This window comes from Leptinotarsa decemlineata, unplaced genomic scaffold (assembly GCF_025532065.1).
Source record: "Leptinotarsa decemlineata unplaced genomic scaffold, Ldec_3_MD MMD2_P_RNA_scaffold_6, whole genome shotgun sequence".
Lineage (NCBI taxonomy): Eukaryota > Metazoa > Arthropoda > Insecta > Coleoptera > Chrysomelidae > Leptinotarsa > Leptinotarsa decemlineata.
The window spans coordinates 7,634,101-7,656,927 of NW_027412533.1; the positions used below are offsets into that span (position 1 = coordinate 7,634,101).

The 22,827-nt window shown below is 33.4% G+C and overlaps 1 protein-coding gene across 2 annotated transcripts in view; it reads left to right on the forward strand.

Annotated features, from left to right (window-relative positions):
• LOC111504189 (protein O-mannosyl-transferase Tmtc3) overlaps window positions 1-22,827 on the forward strand; it is a 211,923-nt gene that overhangs the window by 32,905 nt on the left and 156,191 nt on the right. For both annotated transcript variants that reach the window (XM_074169909.1, XM_074169908.1), the window contains exon 2: window positions 19,168-19,304. In XM_074169909.1, the coding sequence (XP_074026010.1) occupies window positions 19,168-19,304 (137 nt within the window). The remainder of the gene's footprint in view (window positions 1-19,167; window positions 19,305-22,827) is intronic.

Consider the following 22,827-nt stretch of genomic DNA (forward strand, 5'->3'; position numbering starts at 1 on the left):
TTTGTATTTCAAACATTCGTTGTGGAATAAAAATCAGATATCATTCACATGAGTTCTACTTTGAATGAATGGTAACAAATTGTCTGTTTTAAAAACCATCTTCATATCTATTTCCTTGAAAATCTTTTCAAAGTGCCAAGTGTTTCTTGTATCTTATTTTAATAGGTCTTTTTGTCTGTCCATATTATTTTGCATCGCAATCCTTACATTTAATTTCGTAAATTCCACACTTTTCCGCATTGTCGACTTTGTCTATTGGACTCCCCAAAAGGCTCTGTAGTGTATGACTTGTTTTAAAAACCACCTTCATACTTTTTCCTTTCCTTTTCGAAGAAATAGGTATCAAGGTGGTTGTCAAAATAAGTCATATATTACAGAGGCTTTTAGAAAGTCCAAAAGACAGTCGAGAATTCGAAAAATTCTGGAATTTACCAAAATGAATGTAAGAACTGTGATGCCAAATATTATGGACAGACAAAAAGATTTATTGAAATAATATAGAAGGAACATTCAGCATACTTAAAATATGGAAGAACTGAAAAATCAGCAGTCGCCAATCATATTTTGCAACAAAATCATTGCATAGACTTCAGTTCGTTAAGATCAGTTAGACAAGTTAACAGCAACACGCATCCAGATGCCTATGAGAGTTTAGAAATAAGTTAACATGATAATATTATGAATAACGATGGTGGACCAATACCTAATAGAATACTATACAGGGTGTAACATGAGTACATTAAAATATTCAAGTGACGTATTCCTGAGACAATTTCAAGAGAAAAAGTCTATTTCCAAGACAGATTTTCTTTCAATTTAATAAGGCTCACCTACATTTTTTGGAACACGAGCTTCCCCAACTTATGGAAGATGTTTCCATTGGTTTCCGAAATCACTCTTGGTTTATGCACAATGGAGCTCCTGCTCATTTTAGTGTGATAGCAAGAAGTTATTTAGACGTAGCATATTCCCAACGATGGATAGGAAGAGGAGGCACTGAGCATTGACCCCCGAGGTCACCGGACCTCAATCCCGTCGTTTTCTTCTTTTGGGGATACCTAAAATCACTAGTTTCTGCTAGCCCCATTGAAAACGAGGAAATGTTGAGGGATCTCATCATAGCTTGCTGCGAAACGATAAGAAACACTCCGGGCATTTTTCAACGGGTGCAGAATTTTTTGATGCGGAGAGCTGAAGCTTGTATCACTGTTGGGGGTAGTCACTTTCAACAGTTGTTGTGATGGTTGTTTCGTTCAATTTTTATATGTTTATTTTCCTAATAAATAACATGAATTGTTTTTTACACACTCCGAAATGTAGCACTTTCTAATTGAATAATTAAACCTGACAATTTTTTTAATTTGGATTGAATAGGCAGTTCGATAAAGCATGGTTTAGAAGGAGTCTGTACGGGTATACTGCGTATAAAGTTTGATGAAAATAACTATAATTGCAAAAAACTTGACAAAAACCTTGCATGTTTTGAAAAATTTCAACAATCTGTATTTAGAAAACGAATCATTATTCGTTAAACATTTTACAAGAATGAGTTGTTTATTTTGACGAGATTCACCACATACTTAGTTTTTATAATGTTCTCAGCAACTTCACTTAGCGCCCTAGGAGCTAAGTAATATGCATCGATATAGAAAATTGTAAATATCTCGAAAACAATCACCTCCAGCGTTGTTGAGGAAGTGTACTTGAAAAGTACCAAGAGTTCACTGTCAAAAAAGTTAGGGCAATTTGAAATAAATAATGACAGCGTACCTATTCAGTGCCCTCTAGATGTTACATGAAAATTAATACAAAATTACGATTTTACACGTCAAAAAAACCCCGGGTACCGAATTTAGTGCAAATAACTTATTTTTTGCAAGAATGATTTTTAAAAAGCGAACAAAAAAATTCAATTTCAACACCCAGTATCTCCGGAACGAAACATTTTCGGACGCAAGTTAATATGGACATTTTTTCTTAAAATTGTCTCACGAATACGTCACTTGAATATGTTAACGTACTTACCTGTATAGCTTGTTGAAATAATATTTTATTTATTAGATTTTACCTGACTGTTACATAAGGACACATTGTTAAATTAATTTAAGACTAGTAGATAGGACAATATCCTGAATATAATTTCATATAGCTTATAATATTTTAATTATTAGATTCACCTATCACATAAGGACACATTGTAAAATAATTTAAGACTAGTAGATACGGCAATATTCTGAAATTAATTCAAGACACTCAAGACGGAGGTACCTAAAATAGGTATCTATGGTATATAAGGATGGCTTTGTAAGTATGATGAGTTTGATCTTCCTCTTGAAGATGATCACTTAGTGATCGCAACACGTATAGAGGTGTTAAAATAACGGTTTGGTGTTGGGAAAAACTCCAGTAATATTCTAACCCTAATGAGTTTTCAACTGATATACGTTAGAGTTAGATGTTATAACTTCTCATTATGATAGTCTAGTTCAGAAGTGGCTAGATCACAATGAGTATCCAAACTGGTGGATAGGAAAAAGTGGTACTTCAGGAACATGTATGACGCATCTGATTGGAGAGGATACGTGACATCTGAAGTGTATAATACAGTTTGTTTCAGAATTCATGTATGATTAAAAATAACTTGCAACGAAATTATCACGAAGATATTTCTGATGTAAAAAATAAACTCATTCCACATACTTCATTATTGCCAGTCAGTGAATATTTTTTCATCAATTCACTGTATAATCTATTGCTCACAGATTTTCGACATGAATATATAAATGATAATTTGAGAAGGTGATATATCATTGGATAGGGAATTGAATCACCCAAGAAACGAGGTTTCTCAAGACGCCGCTTTTCATTCAAAAAGAGTTGGTAACATTATTAACTTTCTGATGAAAATCACCAAATATAATGAAAATCATGAAAATAAGTTAAGATACGTGGTTTTTGAAGAACAATTCGTGATTTGAATCCTCTCATAACTCACAATATTTTCTACATACTTACCATTTTGAACTTCATGTCTATCTGGAAAATATGAATGGAAATTTATAGTTTATGAATTTTGATGTGTGCATTTCTCGTTCTTCAAAAAATTTCAAAAATACTGAGAAGTTCATGTTATGTGCCAGTGAAAGAGTGAAAATCTCAAAGCTGCTCTACCTATGATGAATTAATTACTATTTATTTTTGAAATATTTCATAGTACAATAGGTACACTACAATGTTAAACTTTTGGAACTATAACTTCCTATTGAAAAGTTCATGAAAGATGAAATTTATAATGGCATTTCAAAAAAAAATATTGAAATGGACGCTTTTTAGTGAGAAACTCAATTTCTCGAAATTTTCATCAAAAACTAAGCGAACATATTTACATAGACACAGTCATAGTGCCGACATTTTGAACAGAAATTGCCTCTCGTGTTGAATCGTTTTTAGTAACAATTATTGACTTGGTTCAAATTCCGGTCAAACCGGAAGGGATTTTCAATCGTTTTATTGTCAGAAATATTGACTCGAGTGGCCTTCAACTTTATTTCAAACTTCAATTTCCTAGTCTCACAGACAACTGACTGTCGGAATGTGAAATGATTTCGTTGTCACTTGGTGTATAGATTATGATGAATTTTTGATAACTTGCTGTCTTCTGATTTTACTAGAGTTGAAAGTTCAAACTTATGAAAGAAATATCACCAACTCACTAAACGGCCATACTAAATTGATAACCAATTTTCACATTATACAACGGATTCAACAATGGAGAAGAATTCAATTATATTTGGTCATTCAGTGATTTTTTTGAATTCCTGAATCTATTAATTCCCAAGTATTAAGAAAGATTTGTGGATGTGGATGGTGGACAAATGTGGGTTTGTTATTTACATTCAAGGTATACTTCTGATCTATCCGAAATTGAAGCTTTCGCCTTCATTGTTTTCGATAAATTTGCTTGAATTATTATTCCATGTTATGTCTTGCTCATATGGTTTTCCCTTTGTCACACTTTTGTGTATGTTTCGGTATATATATATATTGCCTTATTTAAGCTGAATTGATTTTTAATAGTTACTTTAAAATTTATAGCCTTTGTTTTTTTCTTAGTTTCACAAAGATTTATGAACTACTCACTTACCAATGTATACTAGATAATTATTTTCATATTTCTATATAATACATGCTATATCATAGGCTAAGTTGTAAAACAGCCTCGGCTGAACTTCGCCCTTTTATTGATTTTTCTACCTACTTTCTCTTCATAAACAATGTATGTCAATGAATAAATCCCATTTATTATCATTATTATTATTGTCACTTGTTCTATCCGCGCCTAAGCCTTTAAAAGAGAAATCTAATAACTAGGTTCACCAACTTATATCATTGTCGTATGATGTTCATTATCGTTTGTTGAAGTGATATAGATCTGGTAAATGTGGTTGATAATATCAACCGTTGTTGACATCAATTTGTTTGATAAAACTCAGACCTCTTGGAAAAATTATTTTCGACCGTGGACTTTTCAATAGTGTGTGAAGCATATTGCTGAAATTTATTCCTTATGTTGATAGAAATGTGTTGAGGAACTAAGTATGACAATATCCACATAAGATGCTTCGTGAAAAATTATCAATCATATATTCCAGTGATAATCAAGTGAAGAAAATTTATTGGCGAATTTATGGATTTAACAAATTCGACTAGCGCAACTGCAATTCTGTTCATCTATCAATTGCGCCAGAGGAAACTGTAATAGTTATCATAAAATATAATATCTTTAACCTATTTTACAGAAACACATGTTGCGATTTTATAAACTGTTCAGTGAAAATCTTACAAAAAAAGTTCACTCCAATATATTTATTGTACTGTTTGTATAATTCATTACTCGGTTCTCACTTTCGTTATCTCCTGTAAATATCAATTCAATTATTCCTTATTCAACTTTTTGAAATCAAAAGTCTCCACAACACATCCATCAACATGAATAATGAGATTGTCACAAAACTTTCAATGGACCATCCGAAGTGACGGGACTCTAACCTCTCGCGAAATTCAAAGATAAAATGAAATGTTGCAGAAGTCATTTCAAAGAAAAATTGATATTGCAGGGTTTTGAGGCGGAAGTAATGCGAAAACTAAGAAGAGTAGAATACAAAGTTTCGAATCTCAAGACATATTTCCCGTTGGAAGTTTCAGAATAACACAGATATACATTGTAAGTATTGGAACAAGATTACACCGAAGTAATCCGATGTTACATGGAATTTCTATCACTTTCCGGAAATATTTCTTTGTTGAATTCAAACAAACTGAGCAGTGAATGAAAGCAAAATGATAAACATGAAAAGTTTAATATTCTCAGTTTTCTATCTCACTGTGATTCCTGTAATTTCCATTGATAGAATGCCAAAAAATTCACCATGCCCCAAAACATTTGAATTGGGTAATGATGATATATGGTATGGATGAGCATCAGAAAATTCAAGCGAGCCAATGTTGAATCCAGAGGGACACGTGAGTCTATAATATATTCAAGTACCACTCAATAGTGGGGTTTTCAATTAACAGTTTACAAAACCGTAACACGTGTTTTGCTATACAACAGCTTCATCAGGCATGTTTATTCTTACCGAATTCTATGTAACCTGTGCTTTGGATACTGTATTAATTTTTATAAAGTATTGGACAAGAACCATGAGCCAATTTATGAACTCCTGATCTATCCGACCCTGAAGTTATATTCGTTAAATCACATAGGAAAAATAATATACAACATATATGTTATTCATTTATTGCTTATTTATTGGTATAATGAAATATTGAGAAAAAATGCCAAATTTTGAAAAAGTACCTCTGTGAGATACATTAAATTCTATGTTTCGATACCCTGAATATAATACGCTATGTATGTTTAATTGCATTTGATGTCATTCCACCACTTACCATCAATCAGTTCTTGTTTGCAATTCCATTGGTGCTTCAAGTGTTCTCTGAGATTCCTGTGAATTACAAAAACGAGGCATAAATAACCTAACATTCTTATATTGAGTTCTTAAAAATATAAATTAACATCACTGCTGAATCATATTGGCAATCTGTGTCACTATATATCATTGAAAGGTTCCATCAAAAGGGTTCACCTGTGATGTCATTGGAGGTGCTTTTAGTCCAAACGGACCGTCTGTGACGTCAATACGCATGACGACCAGACAACCGCAACAATTAACCTATTTCGTGGAATTGAGAAATATAGTTGACATCAATTCAAAAGAAGGAAATTCTTTTCATCATCATGGCACATGGCTAGAGCTGAATTAAAGAATTGTGCTCACATCTTGGATGAATTTGCCATAGGGGGTGAATATAAGAGTTTCTTTATTCTTGAGAAAAAGAAAGAAATACTCAAGTGTATTGGATTTGAATTATTCTATATTCCTAAAATAGCCGTACACGTTGAATCCACTTCAAGCCACCCATCATCTACAAGTACATCTTTCGCTAGCTCAACTATTGATTGAGAGATATCTTAATAGACACTTCTTTCCAGTAAATCTAGAACTTGACGCTTTGTACGCTTACCCTTCGGTTACGTCTTGAAGTTTAACGATACTACAAAAAGTCTCTAGTAACTAAAATATCATCAATCACAACTGCACCACTAACCACAGAATCTCAAAGATCATGTATGAACACACCGGATCTCTATAGGGGGTCGAACGACGTCATCAGAATTTGTTTGGAATTATTGCCTTCATGGTTAGGAGTATATATTGACCAAAATTGTCCAAGTTCAGTGGAAACTTTTTTAAAATAACACCATCATACATTAATAAATATATTCTGGAAAATTCGGAAAAATTCATCTTATTCTGTTTTTCCGTTAATCAGTTGTCGCCCCCATATGAACGACAACTCTCAGAAGTTGAGAAACTTGTGCGAGCTAAGGACTAACGAGGTCTTATCTTTTAACGTGTGATTCTTAACACGGTTGCAGAATCATTCCAGCTTTAATCAGATACATTCTCTCGAGAATCATTTCGTAATATCCTGAATGAGAGTCTTTAGACTTTCAGATACATAGATGTCTTTTATGAGACTTCTGAAACATTCGATGTAGTCTAAGTTGTCTTCAAGACGAGTAGCCAATGATTCATTTCTAAGGAGCTTTTCGAAATACATTTTTCCTAAAAAGTCGTGCATAACCAATCTAGCATGTCTTCCAAAATGTGACTCTGAAGCTTTGGATAGGAAATTGCAAGTTATACAGACGTGCAAAAAGCTTTTGATCAAATAGATTTCTTCCTTTTTCTCAAGCGTCTATCAGAATTTGGTTTTTCAGTCAATTTGGTGAAACTGATGTCAAATTATCTACTTGATGAAAAACAGTATGTAGAGTATGAAGGTTTTGAATCTGCTTTGTATACTCTCAGTTCCGGAGTGCCCCAAGGCTCGAATTCATTACCTCTTTTGTTCTTGATTTTCATTACTGAATTAAGTAAAATAATAAACAATTCAAAAACTGCTCTACGCCGTAACTTTTCTCCAGAATGGAAAGTGAAATACAATGTACTTATGAAGTCGAGTTAATGAAATGAAAAACCTTGCCATTAACTTTGATCAAAAATTCACTTTTATTTGACATATAGACCAAGCTGTATCGTCCGCTAGTCGAATATTGGGCTTCGTAATGAGGAACACTAGACAATTTAGAAATATAAAGGTAATAATCACCCTATTTTGTGCAAATGTGTGAGGCCCAAACTAGAATATGGGGCGATGATCTGGTATCCCATTTATAATTCTCACATACAGCAAATTGAAGCTGTCCAAAGAAAATCCTTGAAATTCTTGTCTTCTCGAGCTTCAGTCTTTCTTCCAGAGGGGAATTGACTATTCTGTTCTTATGAGTCAGTTTGATATTATATCATTAAATACACGTAGACTCTTCGTTACGGTCACATTTCTATAGAATTCAATAAATAATAACATCTCCTGTGCTCTGCTCCTACAAAAAATAAATTTTTATGTACCACGCCTCAACTCAAGATACGAAAAAACATTTCTTTGTCAGAGTAGTCGAACGAATGTGATTCTCACAGCACCAGTGAATATAATGTGTTATAATTTTAATTTAGTATGTAACATTTGTGATATTAATGGAAACTTATAGAATGTTCAGTTGTTTTATGTCAACATTGTGAAGGCTAACTCACTTATAATAAGTCAATTCAATCGTTACAACTAACCGCCTGACGGTCGGTAGACGTGGGTGCTTTGTTCACTCATTCGAATTGACTGCCGTGTTGGTCGGTGCTCCAAGCCTTAGTCTGAACGATCGATTTTCACTTGCTATCGTCCAACCTGTGTTAGGAATCACACGTTAAAAGGTAAGACCCCGTTAATCCTCAGCTCGCACAAGTTTCGACTTCTGACGGTTGTCGTTCGTAGGAGTGCGACAGCTGATTAACGGAAAAAACAGATATCAAACAGATTTTTTTATTTTTTCAGCATGTTTCCTGTAATTAGGTGTATACCTGTTGGAAATAAAGTGCTATCTATCTATTTTTCTATTCAAGATATAAGTATATATGATGATTTTTTTGAGTTCACACCTGTCAGAGTGAGGTTCATTTGCAATTATTCCCGTCTTGTTCCATTCAATCCCATGTTCACCTCCTGATTTTGAAATATGTCTGACAATTTTGATCCTGTTAATTCCTCATTTCCGATAGTTTCCAAAATATAGCATTCACCACAAGAACACGGTATCTTATGAATTCAGTTTTTTGTTGTTTCTCATGCTTTGTTGGGTTTTTCATATGTGAGTACAAATATCAGTGTATTCATTACTTTGTAAAAAGTTCTGACGTCATATCTGCTTCTATTTGTCTTATCCTTTCAGATAGTCCTGAAATATATATGGTATGACACGTTTTTCGATTAAAATCAGAAAAGATCCTTGGAAACTCGCATACATTTTTTATACTTTACATTGCGATTAAAAAGATTGTGGTTTACGAAATGATACACGAAAACTGTCGAGTGAGGACGAACCCTGTCAGGACCTTAAAAAAGATCTCCCAAATCATAATAGGATCCCACACCATACTCAAAACCCAATCAGCAACACAAAGGAATTAATTTTGCAAGCTGATTAATTTTCCGTTTAATCCTATGTCGAATTTAGCGTTGAAACGAACAGACCAAGTAAATTGGTTTATTCAAAGCTAGAAATTGGATTGAAATCCGTTCAATACTATTTATTTGACCCCTTTCTGTCAGAAGCCTGTCTTCCTGTCTCGTGGGGTATTCTTCCCTGAGGACAACGGAATCTGAAGGACTCAGTGGGTGGTGGTGATCAGGGTTCAAGAAGATAATTGAAGTTTTCAAATTAGGATTCTGATATTCATTATTGTCTTAGATTAATAATTATCTTTGTTGAATGAAATTTTTGCTGAAATGAATGAGAATGAATCGACTCCCTCCTGTATCATTTCTAAAATAGATTTTTTTATGTTTCTGGAATATAATGAAGACTCGTGTTAGTTTGACCAATCATAGGTCAAGATTGTGTTGATCGATTTCCATGATTTTTGATATGTTGGATTCGTCCCTTGCTAGAATAGCATTCCAGCATAATATATTAACGATGCTCATTTTGTTGAGTTATGGCACTTATGGTGCACGCAAGGACAATTGAGGTTATCACATTCGTGATTGTGTTCACATAAATAATAACTATGTTCTAATGAAAACAAAGGCATCAATAAACATCAAAGGGTTATTAACAATGCAACGGACGAAGAGATCAAATTTTTCGCAACAAAGCCCTGATGCAATCAGACTGCAAAATATTGCGAAATAAGAATAAGAAATCGCAAAATATTGCGAAATAAGAATAAGAAATCGCAAATTATTCAGTGTTCACTTAGTTTATGATTCATGGTAGACGTGAGTGGTAAAAACAGTACAGAAGTACAGAAAAAAAAGAGAAAAACATAACTTCAATAAAACCTCTACACAAAAATTTGTGGATGAAGCACAGAAAATCATTTCAGATAGGTACAAGCTGAAAGGAAAAATCGTTTTGAAACAACTACTTTCACATGAATTACGATCTGAAAAAATAACTTTTTTCATGTGACTCAATGTTCATATTGAAGTATTAGTTTCGAAATTACGTTTTTCTGTCATATCATCAATATGATATCATATCACTGATTTTTTATTGGTCTTTTTCTATATAGAATACTCTTTTTCTCATGTGATTCTATGTTCATATGAAAGAAGTTGTTTCGAAATGACGTTTCTATTGTCATATCATCAATTTTTCACTGGTATTTTTCTGTATAGAAAAATCACTTTTTTTCATGGGATTCATTGTTCATATGAAAGCAGTTTGTTCGAAATGATATTTTGTTCTCATATCATGAATATGAATATTACCGGAGTTTTTTCCCAACACCAAACCGTTATTTTAACACCTCGACACGTGTTTCGTGTCAAGAGGAAGATGAGTTTGTTTTTCCTCTTGAAGAGTTTTCCCATTCATTTCATCAATTGATTAAATTTTTTTTATCAATATGTTACTCATTAATTTGAAACATTGTCAATCATTAACTATATATGATTTTGAAAATTGTGTCACTTCAAATTCTATCTCAAAATTTTAAAAATATCAAATTTATTTTCAGTAAATTCAAATAATCCGATTTCGAATAGCAAGATTTTGGGGCTCAAAGACCATTATTTTGTACAAATCCTGAGATTTCAGAATTAAAAAAATAATGATTGTTCTAGATTGTTTATAGAATTATCATTATTTCTATACCATATTAATTCACAAATATAAAATTATTTGTTATAGTGTAGTGAATACATGTGAAAAAAAAATTTGACGTATTACTACACATGGGACAAATATTGAATAATTTAACCCGTTATTTGTATCAGTGTTCACATATTATAACAAGTCCTTCTGCATAATGAATACGTAGCTAACTACAAAGATATATTGAAAAATGAGAATTGAAACTTCCTATGTTTTTATACCACTTGTATGTAGCTATTTTTATCCAGGGCTTTTCTTTAATTTTAATGTGGAACGGTTCATCTCAAACAAATTAAATTTGGAGTAATGAGATTAATGCATGAATACTTTATTTTGAGATGAAATTGACAGGTGAAACTTTCAAGATAGCGACTGGGCGCCATTCGGGAAAAAAATTTAATGTCAAGGGGGGTCTTGTGACAAATGCTCCTGACAAATGCTTCACAACCGTAGAATATGATTTCAATATCTTCAACTACTGCAAAATAGCGGAAATTTTAATAATTGTCTGAATACATTGATATTTAACTACATAATATGACGTAATAACCTTGAGGTCAGTCAGAAGATGCTCAAAATGTTTGCCTTGAACCTCATGACATATGAAGAACCTATCCGGTATTTCACGCCGAACATTTTCGAATACCAGTAACGTCAATATCTCTACAAATATTTAGTATTTTATGCCGTATATCCAATATTGAAGCAGGTTCAGTTTCGTACACCTTTTGCTTCAAAAAGCCCTATAAAAAAAATCAAAAGGTGTCAAATTTGGCTAGCAGGCTGGCCATTCTGTAGGACTTCGACGGCCAACCCAACGACCGGGAAAATTAGTATCCAAATAGTTTCTTACTTTTCTAGATTATTGCTCCATCTTGTTGGAATACAATATCTAAATCGAATTCATTAGGATTTGATTCGACGATTTCAGTGATGAGAGGGTCAACAGTAGTTTCCAGCATATTCAAATACAGTTCCCCTGTAAAATTTTGATTAATAAATAGAGGTTCTACAATATAGTTTCCCAATATTCCTGCTCAAACGTTGATTTTTTTCTGGATATTGGGTATCTGTTTCCCGGAAAACGTGAGGGTTGGTGTTACTTCAGTAACGGCAAGTTTGTCTGTGAACATCGCCGTTTGAAAAAATGTACATTCGTCATTAAAACAAATATTGTTGAGATAGGTAGGGTGCCTTGCAATAGTTTCCATCATTATTTCGCAGAATTCTGTTCTTCGATCAGGGTAATCTTCAGTCAATTGGTGTACCGGCCTTTTGTTATGTACAAATATTTTATCAGTGTGAAAGCAGCCACGAGTTCTAGCCATGGATTTGTCGATGCTAAGCGAGAGATCCGATAATCAGTGGCTCCCAAAATACGAACTCCCAAAATACGAACCAGATAGGGGTCTTTTCGAGTTCGCTAAAATGAATACAATTAAAGGAGAAATTCCCAATTGAAACAATATTTGAAAGAGTTATGTATTTTTTTCAAAAAATTATTTTATTCGGGGTTGGGGTTGATTTTCTGCCCGACAAAATATTTTGACATAGGCGTCTTTTCGAGTGCGCTAAAATGAATACACTTAAAGAAAAAATTCCCAATTAAAATAATATTTGAAAGGGTTATGAATTTTTCTTTGAAAATTATTTTATTCGGGGTGGGGGTTGATTTTCTGCTCGACAAAACATTTTGACATAGGAGTCTTTTCAAGTACGCTGAAATGAATACATTTCAATAAGAAAATCCCAATTGGAACAATATTTGAAAGAGTTATGTGTTTTTTTCAAAAAATTATTTTATTCGGGGTTGGGGTTGATTTTCTGCCCAAAAAAATATTTTGACATAGGGGTCTCTTCAAGTATGCTGAAATGAATCCATTTATAAACAAATTTCCCAATTCAAGCAGTATTTGAAAGAGTTATGGATTTTTTTTAGAAAATTATTTTATTCGGGGGTGGGGGTTGATTTTCTACCCGATAAAATATTTTGACATGAGGGTTTTTTTAAGTACGCTGAAATGAATACATTTCAAGGAAAAAATTCCTTTCCGAAAAATAATCGAAAGAGGTATGGATTTTTCTTTGAAAATTATTCAATTCGAGGTGGGGCTTGATTTTTCGCCCGACAAAATATTTTGACATAGTGGTCTCCTCAAGTACGCTAAAATCAATACATTCACAGAAAAAAATCGCAATCCAAACAATATTTAAAAGAGTGACGTGGAACCTTTCTACTAGTAAAACCGAAAACTAACTGAGAATATTCAAACTGAACAATGATGTTCAATGTCGTACTAACATTTTTTGTCGTTTTCATAAACAAAAAATAAATTAACAAATCTTATCGGGTTGTTGGAATTGCCATATGGCAAATAAAAAGGAATATTTCTAGAAATATCAATGTTAATGTCTTTGTCTTGAAGAAATTATTAAATGTTTCGCCATTTTGTATCAGGTGAAGATAGTGACTTCATTTCCTCGGATTGTGAAGTATTCGTCAGAATTTTCAAAATGATGTGTCACAGGACCCCCCTTTCCATTAGATTTTTTTTCCAGATGGCGCCCAGTCGCCGTCTTGAAAAAGTCATTTGTCAATTTTACTTCAAAATAAATTATTCATGCATCAATTTCATTATTTCAAATTTCAATTTTTTGCTTTGACCCGTTTAAAAAATAAAAGGGAGTGACATTAAAGAAATGCACTGTGTATTAATTTACACGAAAGAAAAATACTTGCGAAACAAATAATTTGGAAATTATACGAATTATACGAAAAACACTTTTTTCATTCCGTTTATTTGGAAAACAAACGGTATAGAGAAAATCTTCCAAATAAAAGTATTTGTTTGGAAAGTATTTTTCTTTCATGTAATTCAATGTGTATATGAAAATAGTTGCTTCAAAACGACTTTTTTTTCCATACTTTGTGTCTAAAAGATATTTCTTTGTATAGAGTTAATTTTTGAAACTGATTGCTTCCTTCCTTCCTGTGGAAGGTTCCCGTTTATTTTTTGTTTCTAGAAGAAAAAGTAGAAGACTAAAAACGTACATCTACACTAAAATGAAATTTATCAAAACCAGTCAATACAGTTCTCCCAAAATATCGAGCTAGAAATTCAAACTCATTTCATACCTTCTATGCCTCCACATCCGCCAGTGAAAGAGAGACTCGAATTTCTGAACGTGGAATCACATTCACTCTCTTCTTTCATTTCCTCTCATTCGATTCTTTCCATCTTCCCAAATATATGAATATTGCTCCAGCTCCTACTTCGATTTGACTTTACGATGATTCTTCCAATAGATATTCAAAACGGAAGTAATTCGAATATAGGAAATGAAAGTGAAATGGAAAAATAAATGGAATTGGAAACCCTTGAAATATAACGAGAAAATGCACTTTGGATATTGAACCGATGCACTGAAATTTTTCCAGCGATTTTCGGCGTTCGCATTGGAAAGTTATATCTGGAAAGCCTGTCATTTCCGAACAAGTATCTGTGTTTTGTTTGAGATAAAATCCAAACAATGGGCCACGTTCAATTGTTGTTTTGTCTCTGTGAATACACATAGCATTTCAAAGGTGAAAGAAGTAATTGAGTTGAATACCATTATCATTCAAAGTTTTCGTATAGTTTGTGAATGATTGGAAGCTTTCAGTGGAAGAGTAGAGCTGAGTGGAAGAAGATTTTTTAACTAATGTGTTTCATTATGGACGATGAAATTCGCCCTTTATTTCAATTGTAAATTTGAATATATGTTATGTTGAGTTCTCCTTTTGTTTATGACACAATGAAGGCGTTATTATTATACTACTATTATTATTGTTTGTTGATGTATCAAACGAAATATGTCCTCATTCCTATTCTAACTACTTGATACAATAAATAAAAATCATAATTCATATCACTTTTCTATTGTTCTATATCTCTGAAATATTAGTCTCTCTCAATAAATATGACCGTTTTAGAATTAATAACAAATCAAATATGTTTCACTTAGAATGTTGGTGATTTTAACTCCTATCGTTCAAAAATTCATTACCATCTTTTTAAATTTTGAAATTTGAAATTTGAATGTGATACTGAAAATACTTGGAAAGAAAAATTCCGAAGTATTCAAGGTCACACAATGAAATATAGAACATGAAAATCCGAAAGCTCTAAATGGTCAACATGGAGACTACAATATCACGATTTCACCTGCAGACTAAGTGAATGCAGAGGGGCGTTAGAAGAATATTGCACGAGATTCCTCTGCATTAATTTATGGATATGTGTACCAGACCTTTGAAAATCAATTTTTTTTTCTGAAAAATGAGGTCATCACCACTTTACAGCTAACTCCGTTACCTCTTTGGATCACTGATATCAGTTATATCACTACTTGTCCAGATTACTATTTACAATCATTTATTCACAACAACAAAATTTCCCGAGGAATTCACTTTTTTGAGTTATCAGAGTTATCGAATTCAAAATAAGTCATAGTCATCGTGCATATATAATAGAATAATCTGAGAATGTGAAGATATTTTCATTATATGAAATCATGGACTGTAGCTACTTCCATAACAGAATCTTCAATAACTTTGAGGAAGGTATCTCAACATGAATTTCGTTTCTATACAGTATATAATATGATGAAGGAGATCACATACAAAACTTGAATTGTGAATTCAATCACAACAAATTAATGAAGATAGCATGCATCCGAACAGTGGATTTTTAACTAAACTGGACGAAAAAATTGTGAAACAGAGCCAGAAGAGTTAGAGTCAGGAAGCAACAGTTATTCTGTGAGAAAAAAATTCCATCAAAACCAGTGCTGTTCTGATCTTATGTTGGAGATCCACCGAGAGGAATAAGAAAAATTGTGTCAAAATATAATCTCATAACTGACTTCAGATCAAATTAGACATACCGTCTATAGCAGCATCAAGAAAACTAAGAAACCAGAGACGTAAAATACTTGATTTGCGTTTACCACTTGAACGCAATTTGGGGTGATCAAAGGGACTTTCAAAGTCTTCATGGCAAGCGTTAATTAAACACTTTGTGGAGGTTAACGAACAAATAGGGAATAGTGAAAGATATTTGGATCGACTAACATAGTCCAAAGCTAAAATCACTTGCAGGGATAATACTAAGTTCAGGAGAATGTTTAAAGAAGATGCGACGCATTGAGCCAGACTGGTTCAAAAATCTCCAACAAATATGAATTTATCCAAGCGAAAAAACGATCTACGGTATGGTGAACCGAGGAGCTTGTGTGACAGGGGTGTTGTATAAGTGACCCACATATGATTTTGTTTTTTTACTGACAACCAAATAATCCTGAAGAATCTTGTTTTCAAGTTATTTTCAATTTTCATTATTAATTCTAACCAATAATTTTCATCTCCTGTATCATTTTCTATTATTTGTTAACATATTCATTATTTCATTTCCGGTTCAGATCACAATTGAATTGGATTTTTCATCTATCGTGTTATTTATCAGCTATTTTTCATAATCATGCCGCAAGGGCTCCTGAAAAATTGTAACTTCTACAGATATGGAATAATAGTATATTGAGAATTGTCAAACTGAAGTTATCTGGAAGTGAACATCTTTGATCACCCAGAGTTCATTTCTTGTAGAAATTACTGCGTTTGAAGAAAATGACTCGGGAAAATCGACAGAGGAGAATAATATTGAACCTGATCCTGCAACTAACTGAAAAAAAGAACGTGGAGAAACAAATCTCAATTCGATATGGAAGCGTGGTAGAAGTTCTTATCACAGTAGAATAATACAACCAGTAGGCTATCTTACCACGTGATCCGCATGAGTTGTCAGGGACCTCATCCAAAGCCATCAGTGCTGTAATGTTGAAGGATTTGACGGTACCACGGACATTGGATGAGTTATAATAAACGGTCGAAAATTGATATTGTGTTCAGTTTATTCGCTGTTGTTATTATTGTTTTCAGTTTTTGTAGTTGATTATAAGTAATTTACCACAAAATATTCTATTATAACCTTAAATTTCGTTTCCATATAAGCGCACGCCTATAGTAGTGGGAGTGTACTTACTGGTTGATTTTTAGTATGTTCTTATCATGTTGTTTCATGTAATCATTTCATATTTGAATACTTTTTCAATAACTATGAAACATTATGTATATTTGATTGTTATTTAACAAAATAGTTTGAATTGACAGTTCGTAACGGAATTTGATTCAGAAAGTGATAATGAAGTAATGTTTTTCAGTATGTTCCATTACTACTTTCTACTTACTTACTACTTTCAATCATATACGCAATAAATTAGTCAATTGCATTCTCTTTCATATGCATCTCGAAACATATCTGCAAATTGCATTGTATCTGTATCGTTCAAGTTTCATGAAGTAATCAAATAAATTTATCTGTCATTCAAACCGTTTATATTGTATCACGTGCCAAAAAAAAACAAAATCACTATGTATCAAAAGGTTAGAAAGTTTTTGAAGGGTCCGGTAACAGTCGCACAAGAGGCACGCTCAAAAAATTGCATGGCAGCTTAGTCGGGTATAAGTTGGGAGACTCGCGCTAGTTCTGTTTCCCAGAGCCAACAAGAATCAATTATAAGTGCAAACCTCAGTAAACCCTTGTTTCCTTTGCGATTTTGTGTATATTTGAGTTTTACGAAATAAGTTTAGACATATCTACTAGAAAAAATTCAAGAAGATTATACTACTCATCCCAGTCACTTTTCTTTAAGATCGTAGAAATGAATAACTCAAGTTGTATCGACCGTTATCACCCCTACGTGATCACTTTGAGTGTACACTTTCAATATTTTTCAAGGCCAAAGGCTCTTAAAGTTAAAACGAATGCAATAATCAAATAAATTTATTCTAAATATTTGTTTTTCAGAACAACAAATAAAAAGTAATAAAATCATGCAGCTTATCTGAGTAATTGATGAAAAGAATGGCTCCCCTGTCCTTTGGCACACGGTATATCAGTCACAGCCATCCGATCCGTGTCCACGTTACGAAGCTCGATCGCTTACAATTTCTCGGTACTGCCTCGAACGACCGGTAGTGGAAGATTGTAAATATAATCGTATGGAAGTCCTGTTGGAATCTAATGACCGAACGATCAAAAGAGTGAAATGGTAATGGTTTAGTAACTGACGGTAGTACTTAAGGACAGGACCAACACCAAGACCAGAATCCTAAAAAATAATCACCATGATAATACTCTGTAGAGTGAGGGTATTTTCGATTATCGAAGTTTTGCTGGATTACGTTAATCCTTCCCAAAGAAGATCACCACAAAGTGATGGAACGATATGCGATTAGCAAAAGTGCATTCATCCACAAGAACTAGCACTTCAACTTGGGAAATCCGACATTTTGATTTCTCCCTGTTTCGTACGGATTTTATAAATGAAGTTAAAATATCCACCTACCTTTCTTAACCTAATTCAATCCCATATTTGAAAAAAAAAAAACTGATAAGTAAATTATACTCGGCAACCGGTGAAACCTCATGAATACGACAATCTTAGCTGTTCCGCTATACACCAAGAATATGCAACCCACTTGGCGTTTTAATGTTGACATGTGGCTTCAATTCTGAAGTCAGTTATACAAACAATTTACGACTCCCAATGAAAATTAACTCAACTAAAACCGAATATGAGGTTAAATTTATTTTGAACCGTTTCAGTTGAAGTAATTGGAAAACTTCAAAATTCGGATGTGACAGAAATGTTCATGAATTTAAAAAAAAACACTCGGATGTGTTGAAAAACAATTTATGGATTTCACACCACGATAATGCACCTGCTCATACTTTATTGCTTGTATGTGAACTTCGTTCCAATACCCAAGCAATTGTTTTCGTCAGATATGGGCACCTGTGTGTTTTTCTTTTTCCAGCAATGAAGAGAACTTCAAAGAGCCGTCATTTCACAATCATGAACGATATTGAAAGGGCATCGTTATAGGCTATCTCAAAGATCGAGTGTGAGAAGTGTTTCGAGTCGAGTCGAAGATGCGCCAGCCTGAGTATATAATCATAATAGGGACTATTTTGAAGGCAACAACATCAATATAGACGAGAATTTTTTTTTGAAAAAAGTAAAATTGGAGAAATAGGTTTTTTGACACCAGTTATTCATCAATGAAACAATACCACTTTTTTCATTTTTCTCACAGCTTACCAATTATTTTGAAGTTACACCTTTCCTTTCCGTCATTAACAACTAGCTCTCAGACCCGAGTTTAATCTTCCAGAAAATACCCGCAATCGCAGAACAATTCCTCAAAAGTATTTCTGTTGTTTCAGGAACAAAGCCACAAATCGTATCGACCGCTGTGCGTTCTAACGTTCAGATGGAACTATTTGCTTTGGCAATTAGAGCCGATGGGATACCATCTGGTGAACATGCTTCTCCACTCTGTGGTCTGTCTGATGTATTTCAGGTAAGTGAACTGTCGAAATGCTCAACTCGAACTGAAATATATTTTCACATCAATCCAGTTGGGGTGAGTATTATTGGATTAGTTGCTGTGTTCGAAGTGTTCCAGTTACAGCATCGCCAAACTTACTTCGGGAGTTATTCATCGATGTTTTCAATGCAGTAGAAGATCCAATTCAGAAATGACCCTCACCCATCTGTTTAATCGCCGAAATTTAGTTGTTGGAAAATTAATAGCAAGTGGGTTAGTTGGAGAAAACTTGGCTTGATGATCAATAAAACATTCCAAAATGACTCTTTACTTAGGCTTTTTTCAAAACCTCATATTAATTGGTTGAATGGACAAGTTTTAACAATCATAGGTATAAACAGGTGCATGGATACTTGTGATTTACCCTGTTCAATAATTGTTTTTTTATTATTTATTTATTTACAGTCGCATCGACCTCTAAAGTCATTAGATATATTACATGTCCATGGAAGAAAACTTAGAGAGTATGTAACAAATTGGTATTTCCTAGTCGAGCTAATGAATTATTATTATCACATTTATCTCCTGATATTATGTCCTTTATTGATGGTGGGAAGCCAAAATCTTTCGTTGTGATATAGCACGCACTCGGTGAGAATATGAAGACTATCACACACTTCACATACTGGGGGTTCTTCTTCATATAGTAGATACCCATGTGTGAGACGAGTGTGACCTAGACGAAGACGTGATAAAATGACCTCGGCTTTTCTTTCTCATTGGGGGTATTTTGAAGTATTATGAAGTTTTGCTGATGAACTATTTCATTGGGATTTCCAACTGCTTGTATAGAGATTTCAGATCCGTATGAATGGCAAGTGACACAGTATCTGTTAGCGGGTTAGTAATTGCTTCTTCTACTGATTTGTCAGCTCTTTCATTTCCAACTATGCCATTGTGAGAAGAGATCCACATAAACTGAATGAGAATGTTTTTTGATGTAGTGAGTGGAGAGGCTGTTTTATAAGAAGCAAGATGGGATGATTGATGTATATTTGTGTAATTGCTTCGAGAGCGTTCAGTGAATCTGTGACAATCAAGCATTTTGGGATGTTCTTTTTCTCCATGTACCTTAATGCTCTCCAAATAGCGTATAATTCACCTGTGATTATTGTGTTTCCTTTCGATAATTTAAATGAACAGCTGAAATCAGAGCTGGTGTAAGCTGCCCCTACTCCATCTTCCGTTCTAGATGCATCAGTGTATAATAGAAAGGAGTCTTTCTGGAACAAGAAGTTTGTTGAATATTACATTGATCATTCTTTTTGTCAAATTGTAGCAGCCCATATTCAATTTTGGATCGAGAGATTATCCAGGGGGAGTATTGGGTGTATTGAGAATTGAGAATGTACTTGGTTGTTTGAGTTGGAGACTCTTAAGATACTGGTTTTTAAAGAAAAATTATAATTAAAATAAGAGCTGTTTTATTGTGATCAAGATAACATAGTTTTGTCTCGATGCCTCATATGCCTGAATAATGGAATAATGGTTGGCGACCTTTTGATGTCATGTATATAAGAAGAGGATTACGTGTATTACGTGCTATTAGTTGTTATTACTGACAGACTAGCAGTACTGTATTCCAAAAACACTTTATTGGGAGATTTTCACTAAATTGTTTTACAAAAACGCAACACGTGTTTCGCCATACAATGTCTTCATCTGGCGTGTCTTTGAAAGACACGCCAGATGAAGCCATTGTATGGCGAAACACGTGTTGCGTTTTTGTAAAACAATTTAGTGAAAATCTCCCAATAAAGTGTTTTTGGAATACGTTAGTTATGGATTTTCATCAAGTATCGGCCGATTCCATCATATAGCAGTACTGTATTCTGATATCAGATTCATTCAATAAACAGATGGGTGTGAATGTGAATTACTAGTATCAGTTCACTTATTCATACTCACTAAGCCATTAGTTATGCCAAAACAACGTTTGTATATTTTGTAGGCTCCATTTGTTATTTGTTATTTTTAAGAAATGAGTATGATATTTGGAAAGGGGTAATTTTGAATTTCCAGTCTATCGTATGATTTTTTTCAGCTAGTCTACTTGATATTCATTCTATAATAATGATTATAATTATTTTATTACTCATTATCGGTACATAATGTACATATGGTAAGTCAATAATTGTAATATATGTTATATACATATTAAGAATGAAATAATAGTCATACTTGAATAACAAATTAAAGAAAAAAGATAAAATATAAATATAAAAACATAAAACATATACATATAGAACACACATATGAAACATATAACACACTGAACTTCATATGAAATACTTTTCGTCGATTGAACTGATGAATGAAGATAAGTAGTTCCCAATTCGTTGGACTAATATATTTCACTTGATGAAGAGTGTATAACGTAAAATACTGTTAGTATCTTCACCAACTGTTAAACGCAACGAATCTGATATGTGAGAAGATTTATTCGAAAATTAAGTGGTGTTTTCCCATTTTTCCACTCTATTATATCCCATTCGAGAACAACACAAGGTGACAAGCTGAAAATCTCAGCCAACCGAATGCAATGTGATATTTGAGTTTTCAGTTGTTTTTTCTATTGCTTTTCGTCCAACAGTTTTCAAAAAACCGCGTTCCAGGGTTATCAGTAATATAAGTATACAAGAATTGCTTGCACTAATAATAACGCTTTCCAGAATATTATTCAAATAAGAATTACTGTATCGAGTCAACTTTCAATTGAAATGGTCGAACTGGTGAAAATAGTTTTAAGAGAAGTAATAAACTTTCAATGACGGTGTATTAAAATTAATGAAATGGTATATATTCAATCATGGAACTGGCTGTAACTTGAAGAAAATCCATATTTGAACGTTCTAATTCAGTTTATTGTAAGATTTTCACGAAAAAAAGGTGACTCGTGTTCCACTATACGATAGCTTTTTTAAGTTTTTCCATTCCTGCTTGGAACCTAAGACCGTATGATCTTAGTTTCCATCTTGTGTCCAGTATTTAAGAAGTCAATTCGAATGGCATAAAACTAAATAGTTACTGAACGTCGTCAATTTTTTGTATGGCATGGGCGGCGTGGTACGAAATTATTGTAATCTAATTATTATTTTCACATGGGAGATTTTATAAGGTATTAACAAGTGAATTTATCAGACCTGATCCATTGGTCTTTCATTTAGCTGTTCGGATTGACTTCGTATGGACATACTCATCGTTCAGTCTTTTGAATCGCTAGAATTGAAGATATTTCGAAAGACGTTGTTATCGGCGCTGTTGATTTGCCAGCCTCTTCTGTAAGAATAACACAAAACTTCGCATATAAACAAGCTAACTGTTGTGGTTTCAATGGTCTAATTTGGTGTGGCGCCCTGAGTTTTTCTAATATTTCAAATGATGCCATGATGGCATCCAGCCGCAGCAATATGTGGTGAAGCTGCCAGTTTTACCACTTTGTTAGCAGACTGGGCAGGAGCTGCATAGTCTTTCCACCGTAGATGCTCCCTTAGGA